The 9,613-nt window shown below is 37.8% G+C and overlaps 1 protein-coding gene across 1 annotated transcript; it reads right to left on the bottom strand.

Annotated features, from left to right (window-relative positions):
* Window positions 1-54: 54 nt before the first annotated feature.
* On the bottom strand, window positions 55-9,499 carry LOC132259821 (protein N-terminal glutamine amidohydrolase). The gene is made up of 5 exons (XM_059757610.1): window positions 9,035-9,499; window positions 8,677-8,830; window positions 6,669-6,817; window positions 4,519-4,643; window positions 55-4,453 (listed from the first exon to the last, which is right to left on the bottom strand). The coding sequence occupies exons 1-5, from the start codon at window positions 9,094-9,096 to the stop codon at window positions 4,311-4,313; spliced, it is 633 nt and encodes a 210-aa protein (XP_059613593.1). The 5' UTR covers window positions 9,097-9,499; the 3' UTR covers window positions 55-4,310.
* Between the last annotated feature and the right edge of the window lie 114 nt (window positions 9,500-9,613).

Below are 9,613 nucleotides of genomic sequence, written 5' to 3'. Positions count from 1 at the left end.
TCATTTTCCAAAACGCCTTGGCGATTCACGGAAGAAAAGAGCGTTTCTTCTTCATCATCTTCCTTTAATTAACTCTCAAGCTTTTGCCGGTTGTACAAGATCAACAATGGAAAAAGAGTTTTTTTTTATATCCTTAAACTCGAGCGTGACTCTTCTTTGGTATATAAATCTCTGTTTTGTTTGCTATCAAGAAGAAAAGTGTCACTTAAAAGTAGATTAAGAAAGAAACGTACAATTGTGTGCCTTTTTTGTCTTCTTCAAGAGTGTGTTCAATAAAGTCTCCACTTTTATTACCGCTTCTTTCTTCGCACCCGCAAGTAAAAAATATTCTAAAATCACATTATTTAAAATACAGTAAAAGTTTCAGTCAACAATATTTTTTTTCTTCTTCTTTAATATTTTAGAGATGTGTTTTTGCCATTTCATCCTCAATCTTTTCAATGTTCTCTTTAAATTCACAATTGTAACTGTTTCATACTTGGAAGGTTGAGGCGAACAACATGAAATTAACAGTTATTTTGTGCTTTCGCGATTTTTCACTAGGAAAATTCTCACTTAAATAAATTGCTGATTTTTGACGGAGTGAAATTAATTCTAATAGACATTAAATGAGATTTTACATCTAAACATCAACATCACAAATATTCCTTTTTTTTAAATGTTTTCTTTTTCTCCTTTTTCTACACTCGCCGTCTTTTTGTGCTCTGTAATTAATATTTTCCACTTCATAATCTTTCATGTGACTTAAAGTTTTCTCCTTTAATTCTTCATTAGCTAAGATGTAAAAATGTTAACATTCGTATTTTTCCACTTTTTTCCTTGTTTTTTTCCCTCTATTTTTTCATGTTTTATTAATCATATTTTCACACTTTTTTTCTTCCATCGCAACTAAATTCTTCGCTAACTTCTTGTGCTCTTCAGGTGGATTCTTTTTTAAGGGGGGTTTATTTTGATGGTTGTTTGCGCTGTGTTTAGGCTTAACATCGAGGATGTGCGGAGAATATTTTGCAATTCAGACAACAGGTGAAGGAATGCTGAAGAATGTGTCAATTGGAAAAATGCAGATTGTTTGGAGTTTTTACGCCTTTTGTCACAATTCCGCGTGCACAAAGCGCGCGCCTCAGCTCGAGTCTCACCATAAATTCTGTTGCATGCCGAAAGTGTGAGGTTTTCGTGAGAAATGCACTGTCCGAAGGGAAGTTGAGTGTCGGATGAAAAATTTGTGCAAACATTATTTGATAAGATACGGGGCTGTGAAAGGTGATTGTTCCTCTCGAGTGACACAAAAGAGAGCGCAGAGAATTTATGCCAAGACCGAGTACAAAGTCCCTTATATCCTCCCATCGAGTGCTATTGAGGCAAAATACCTTGGCAAACAGAGGCGCTGGATAGAAAAGGGGTTAAGCAGGAGGGTCAAAAACAGTATTTTTGCGCCATCGAAGCCTGTGTTGAAGTTGTTTTTGCCCGAACTTGCAAATAAGACACGCTGGGCGCGCGTGCGAAAGGAAGTCGCACGGAATTAAATGCAGGATTATTAAACACAACGGATTCATTAACAAACTTTTATCATGAATATGCAAGCGACTGCCTTTTCTCTTCATTCCCTGTCACTATCCAGAACATCGCAGCATTTTTTTCATCATGCTGCTCAGCATTACTTTCCACGCGCTCTTCTTTTCCGGAGAGTTTTCATAATTCAATAAATATGGTGAAGATAAATCTTCAAAATACAATTTGATTCTTTAGTTACATTGGAAATTCTTTAATTGTTCTTTTCTTGAGAGTTGAAATGTGATTCAAAGAAGCCGAAAGATCTCTGAATAAATGCTTCACAAGTTTTTTTTTTTATATTACTTATCAACTATTCTTTGCCAGTTGCGTAGCCAAAAACAAGGCGTTAAAGTGCTAAAGAATAGCAAAAGAAATTGTTTTGGCAAACATATTCAATGGAAAACAAGAACTTTTGGACTTTCAAGTCATTTGCTTAAGAGATTATAGAACAAGGGGAAGAAAGTGCGCCTGAAATCTGTACAAAAATTCACGGTCAATGTAAGAGATATTGAATTAAAAATGAAATTCCATCGATAAATCATTTGTTATTGAGTCAAATAAGTGGTCATTATTGGCCCTAATCGGAAAATAACATTGAGAGATATTTAGTAATTCTGTTCCGACGCATTGCAAAATCAAAGAAAAGAGAGACGGTATTAATTTGTCAATGAACTTATTAATAGTTTATGTTGTTCGATAATGAACTCAAAATGGCCAATTTATCGTGGAAAAGGAAATAAAATGCTCATAAAATATATTGTTTTTGTGTATAAATGAATGTTTTGGAATGCAATTAAGTCTGTCTTAAATTAGTTAAAAAAAAACTTTTGCTGAATTGTACACCATTTCCAATCATATTCTCTTCCCCTTGGTTTAAAATACAAAATATTTGAGTGTGGAAATACTTGAGTCAGTTCAAGAGGCAGACCATTTGATATTCGCAAAATATACTTGATGTTTTTGCACAAGACAGAGAAGAATATTCGCGTGACTCAAAGTCCTATTGCGAATTGTCTTCAGTATGAACACAATTATGACTAATAATAATGAAAATACTGCTTAAAAACATAAAAAAAATACTTTGCAATCAAATTGCTACGCCACTGCCTGTTGTGGATAAATTCAATCAATCCACATTCAATACATCGTCTTATTCAAGATTGCTTTCCATCGAAATGGATCATGATGTGTCATTCTAATAAAGTGCTAAACGAGTGAATAATGAAGAGGTGAAAGAATAACATTTGGGTCCCATTTAGATGATTATGGCATTAGAGAAAGATTCACTACACTTTGTAAAAGGTTTTCTTTTGAAGGAAGAGAAATTCTTACATGTACAAATGCCAATGTCCGAGGGATTTGACACTCTCTCCAATCAATTCTGTCGCTATTCAAGTACATATTCAACAAATACATATATATTAATTGTAGGGATTGTATATAAATATATATCATAGAAGAGTTAACGATTTTTTTTTCAACGATAGACTTTTTCTTCAAGTTTTCACAAAGGTTCAATAAATCCCGACTCTCGTCAATCCGAGTTTTTTTAGTCCACATTTTTTCTTCACGCCCTCTCTTTCTCAAGTGATATAAGGAAGAATAGCATTAAATTGACAATAGATTAAATTTTTTTTTCATTTATATATCATTATTATAAATATCATTTCAATATTTTCCTCACCACTCTTAAATGCTTTCAATTGATTATATTATATATTTGGTAAATATTAAGGTGATTAGAGCTTCTTATAAGTATTTTCTTTTTCTTTAATCCTCAGTAGAGTTTTTTACCATCTTCTTTTGCATATGGAGAACAATATAAGAGTAGGCCAAAATCATAGAACACAGAGTGAAATTATTCGTCAAACTGTTTTTTTTTCTCCATAAATTTTCTTAGTGTATAAGAAGTTTTTCTCCTTCTGCTTTTACAAGTAACATTGCCTTAGTGTAAAATATGACTATTTTTCTGACTAGAACAGTTAAGCATTTGATTTCTTGTGGAATTTTCATCTCTTCTTCATATCAACTTGCGATAAAAATCTCTTTGATTCAACACTTATTCAATGTCACACAATGTTCAATGATAGAGAAGACGAAGAAACAATTATATTATTTGCTCGTAAGTCGCGTTAAATGGAAGAAATACATTGGAAAGGTCATTGGAAATTGCAATATATACTTATATTATTATCTTAATTAGAAGATATATTTTTCTTTTTGGATGTATTCACTCCTTGTGCTCTCGTCTCTTGCCCAACCCATTTTCCCCACTTTTCGTAACGTACAAATGCTAGTTTGACTTCTAGAATTGTCAAGTCTTTTATCGAGAAAACTCAGCAAAAACCTTTTGAGATGTGAAACCGACATCGGAAGCTGAAGCACGGTCGAGAAAAGATCTCTTTTATAAAGATTTGAGATAAAAGATGAGAAGTTTGGTTGAAAGGTGGGAGAAAAATTACAGAAACAGCCCATAAAAATGTCACTAAATTGCATTACAAACATCTTTTGTCCTTTGGTAACTTCAATAACCCCTAAAATTACTTGCTTTATTAGTAATATAATTATTAAATTTTGTCTTATTTGCCTTTTAGGTTTCACTTCATTTTTTCTTCTCTTCCTTTACGCCTTACAAATAAAAGCCACCGATTTTTTTTCCTTAGTCGTGTCTTCATTTTTGGAAGTGTTTCTCTCATCATTTACTCTCCCTCCCTTCCTCAAATTTAAATGTAATTAAAGTCATGCTGCACGATTTTACCTCACTGGCTTTGCTGCGTGGTGGAATTTTGCTGTAGGTTTGGTGGTTTGTAGAACATGTGAACGAATTGCGAGAGACTGTGCACCGAACCCGGGCCTTTTCCCTGCGTCATGCAAATGAAATCATCCAGACTGTGAGATGTTCCTGCAAGAGAATGAACATGTTAGCAACAGAAGCTTCAGTCAGAGCGCCGACAGTGAAAGTGTCACCATTCGTTGCGATAGGCGGATAAGGTGGTGGCGGCTTTATCCAAGTGTTGTCAGGTCTGCGCATATGGCGTCGATCAGATGCAAACTCCGCCAAATACTCCTCAGCCGGAATCACACGAAAGACTCTGTTGCAAAAGAAGAGAACAATCATCAGCGCCTCTAGCGATAACCTGACAAACTTCTGTTGTTCAGAAGAAAATCTCTATTTTCCAAAAGCTTTCAAACAAATCAATGAGAAGAGAAATCGGACAATAAGAAAGCGAACCACGTCCATTTTTACCGTAAAATTCAAATAAATAATCTTCAAATCGGTAACTTTCACTTGAAACGTCAAAAACACAAGATGGCGGATTTCTATTAATCGGAACATTTGTTTCATCTTACAGGAATCATTGAAATCAAATAACTAAACGTGAAATATGATTATTTCTACGTTATAATCATTATATTCGTCGATCCACTGTCATTAGAAACGTCAAAACTCCCAAGATGGCTTCTTCAATCTAACATCTCGTCATTCTAAGGACGCACGAGCTTCTGTACAAACCCACGTGCAAAATGTCAGTACAATTTCGCATGACATTTGCTTCTCGCATTAAAAAGGCCAGTGTAATGACATTGTTAAGGAAAAAATGCTCATGCAAAAATGTGCGCATGAGGAAAATTTAATGAGTTTCATTACGCTCTACAGCTGAGGAGGGAAAGTTTTCCGCATAAAACTTTGTCACAGTTGCTAATTGAGTTGAACTTGTCGATTGAAAGGGAGAATTTAATTAATAAAATTAGGAAAATGCCTCTTACATAGCGAACGCTTATGTACTTTTTCACCGTGTCCCAATTTTCAGCAGCGAAAGAGAGGGAGAGAAATTTCCCTCTCACCCCCAGGAATGTCTCAGGACATTCTCTATGTAATTTATATTGCTAATATAGGCCAAAGTATTTTCATCACACATTTTTTCAGCTATGCCAAAAGATATTCTCTCTGTCTAAAGTTTTCCTCGCGTCTCTGTCATCTCAGGAATTTCTCAGTTTATATGGCCTATAACAAATATCGCCTTTGCCTCACTCTATCAATATTTTACGTCTGACGTGCTTAAAGCACTGACAACACATTGGAAATTTATTCAGAGTGCATTCTGTCTTTCTCATTCAATCATTTGTCATTAAATTGCTTCCTCCTTTGGAGTGCAAACAAAGCCTGCGTCGGAGGAAAATCAATGTTTGACTATTTGCGAGGGAAAATCCTTTACATTTAATATGGCAACAGTTTCCCACGTGGATTCCAAGGGAATCTCATTTATTGCTGTAATTAAATAAAATCGTAAAGTACCTAAATTACAGCCAAGGGGCCCCTTATGTTGCGCTCATTTCGCCGACCAAAGAGTGTTAAATATGAAAATAAACAACCACTTTTCGGGACTGCTCAATTAGGAAAAGGGAAATTCGCTCTCATTCAGAATTCTAAATGAAAAACATATCATTTAGGAGGACTTTCCCCCTGAGAGAAGGGGAGAAAGCACTGAGGAAAATAAAGCACAGAACACTGTTTTTAGTCATAGAATAGAAGGATATTTGCTTATTTATTTGTTGTTTAATGAATCGTGAAGCCACGCCCATCAATAAGCCCCGCCCACATATGATTTTCCTGCTCTCAATTCTGTATTTTTTCCCCAAAAAGTGCTTTGAAACAAACCCCAAATATTTTTTTCTCTATCCAGAACCATTCGAAGATAATTTACTACACTTTTCCAAGGGGTTTTCCCTGTTTTCTCAAGCATTTTGCATATGATTTATTTAAGTACACACTCGTTTTTTTCTTCTTCTATCAAATATCCATCCTCCTTTAAGTTTAGGCACTTTGCTGCCGTCTTCTCGCTTAGAGTGCCTTCGGAAAAGCCATCAATTTACCAATATCCTGATTGAATTTCCCTCACACTCGCATTCTTTGCCGTGCCAAAAGTGACTTGGCGCAAATTCCAAAAGATGGATATACGTGTAATTTTTGAGCACTTGTTGCTATAGGAAGCTATTTTCTTGCGCCCCTCCCCCCTGCTCTGTCTCCCCAGAGAGAAAGAAAACGAAAAGCATCGCCAGAAGGTGGATCAATTGCGACGCCATTTGTGGCGGTGTTATGTGTGGCATAAAATTACCTGTGGTGCTCCGGCCGCAGCGCCAAATCTGACCGGAATGTCTCGGTGACGTACTTGTGGAAGTACGTGGGGAACGGCAGAGTGGTGTCCAGGTCGTACACCAGGCATCTATTCTGTCCTACGCAGTGCATAAAAAAGACATGGTAATCCTGAAAAATAACGAAGAGAGAACAACTCCTATTATTGCCCATAATACCCTCTCCCACCCTCTCTCTCTCTCTCTCTCGCCCTCCCCCGCTCAGGACACTATTGCCGCACACACAGAGTGAAATAAACACGACGCTTTATTCCTCCCTTATTACTTCCCTTCGTCCTGCGTGTGAGCATTTGCGGCGGAGATGGAGCAGGATTAAAATTTTGATTTACGCTTACACGCGAAATGATTAAAATATTCCGTGTGCGGCTGTCTCGTGCCACAGTCACATTAGCTGACCGGATTGGCGGGCGGAGAGGCGGCGGCGGCGAAAAAAAATCTGGGGGTCAATCGCACTCGCGAATGGCGCAGAAGAAGCCTTGGAAAATGCGCCGCTATCTGCCAAGATGCCCTCTGTCATCCCTCCTTGCGCGCCCCCAACCCGCAAAACACGATGATTGATGAACTGTGGGGCGGGAAAGTGCAGAGAAATCCACCCATTTCCAACCGCTTCACTCCTTTTTCACCGCCTCTCAGCGCTCCTAATGCGGATAAGGAAGATACAGTGCTCAATGCTCAGCCTCTTTTGACATCAACAGTTTTCACTACAAATAAGCTTTCCTTCGAAGCTCCATCAGAGATATAATAGAAATACACATTTTTCTCAGCACAGATGAAAAATATGTTGTGATATTGATTACTCCCTCGTTTGACCTCTCTTTGCAATCTTCCTCACAAGTCTGGCGGAATGATTTTCAATATTTCTCCTCTTCACATCATATCAAACTTATGTCAAACTCAATATTGTAATCTTGATGTGTTTCGAATTGAAAATACTCAATATCACTTTTATGGTCATGACTAAATTCGTCGAACAATCGAAGAATATATCAATAAATGATCCTATTTAAGCTTTATTCATTCATAAAATGCGACTCTTAATACTTCTAATCAGTCGAAAATTTAATCTTAGAAACTCCAAAAGTGTTTTTTTTTTTGTACTATTTATTCCAGTTTGCAATAGAAAGAATATGTATTCATTGAAATACTTTAAAAGCTTAAAATGAGATTTAAGCCTTAAATACAAATAAATTCTTTATCCTCATGAACAATTAATAATCCTGCGAAGTTTAAAGTCTTTAATCTCTTATCGATACTTTCAAATTAAATTTTATCGAGAAATTAAACATTCAGAGTTGTTTTTAAAGTATGATAAATGAAGTTTAAAGCTTTCAGGGTTCCTTTAAATTAATTGATTTGAAAATTCACATCTTGTTTCAGGACTCTTTGAGTGCTTGACATGAATATTTTAAAAAGCTCTTAGCAAGTTATCGAATGCTTAATTTAGAACATTTTGGAAAAGAGAAAAGACTTTTCAGCTGCACTAAGACGAATATTCAATTCAAAATATCAGCAAAAGAATCTTTAAGATGAGAAGCGAAGTTTAGAGAGCAAATATACATAAGAAGCTCTAAAAAATTCCTTTTTTTCTTTTATTTTGTGTTGAAATTCCAACATGAATCGAGTTAAGAAGGGAAAAATTGTAAAAACAGTTTGCGTGAAGAAATTTCTCTTTCTTTCAGATATGATTCTTAGCTATTTTTCGTTGATTTCATGAGCCAAAAGTCGATAAAAAGCTCTAAAGGATGTTTGTGTCAATCCTGCAAGTTCTTTTATCATTTTTTTGAGTAAATATATTAATTCTCTCAGCGCCTTGCAATTACCATAATAGAAATAAAACGAATTGACTAATGAGGAATTCCCGGAACCGCAGATGACGAGGAATGAATTGCTGAGTGATTAATTTCAACTCTGCGAAGGGCTCGGAAGCCATTCAGCGACTCAATCATTTGGCGCTTAGGCCGGAAAACTCACCCATATCACAACTTTGTCATCACCGCGTCCCGCCTTTTGTCTCCACAGCGGCACCGTGCGTCCGGCGTTGGAGACGAACACCGAGTAGCACTTGGGCAGCTCGCCGGGGTTGTTCTTCTTCACCTGCTCGCACAGCTTCCACACGTTCTCCTCGCTGCAAGAGCAAGCCATTAAAGTCACATCAACGTGCCACGGCGGGCTGAGGCACACAGGGATGCTCCGGCGGAGCTCGGGGCCGCCATGGTGGCGGAGAATTAGGTCAGAACGATTACCATGCAGATGAAATAATCAATATGGAAGTGGAAAGGCGGGCAAAGGGCGCCTCGGCGGCCCCAGGCGTTGCCCAGTGGCCACTCACCAGTAGCAGGACACGTAGGAGCACTCGGCGATCTTGGGAAAGACAATGAAGTCCTGCGTCATGGTGAAGGAGCGCCCCAAGTAGCCTCAAAACTCCCGGATGCTCTTCCTTCTGTTTATCTCTTTCTGTTGTCACTCCTCGCCTGACCAGACAGTCGCTCCCCCAGGGAACGATTAGACGGTGTGTGCGAGTGGTGCGTGTTTCCCGGAAAAAAGGGGGCGCCGCGGGGGGTGGGGGGACGCAACGCCAAAACACAACACAAAGAAAGTCACCTGGAGTGAGCGCTAAATATACTAATTTCACACTATCTAATGCTACTCAGTGGTGTCTCTCCGCAAGCAGAACAGCTGACATGACTAACTACACGAGAAAACTGCGTTGCACGCACTTTTCCTCACAGGTTTTCATGGATTTCGTAGCGGATAAACTCTCCAAATACTTCCATTCCCGCACCGAATGTCGCGCACTGTCGATAAACTGGCGAATATGACGTTGTGACGTCACGTGAAAATCGATGAGTCGACGAATCTCGCGCGGAGACCTCTCGCGGAGATTTCACGCCAGACTCTCTGGCAGGAA

The sequence above is a fragment of the Phlebotomus argentipes genome, unplaced genomic scaffold (assembly GCF_947086385.1).
Source record: "Phlebotomus argentipes unplaced genomic scaffold, Phlebotomus argentipes genome assembly scaffold_18, whole genome shotgun sequence".
Classification (NCBI taxonomy): Eukaryota; Metazoa; Arthropoda; class Insecta; order Diptera; family Psychodidae; genus Phlebotomus; species Phlebotomus argentipes.
This window is presented reverse-complemented; position numbering and strand designations above follow the sequence as displayed.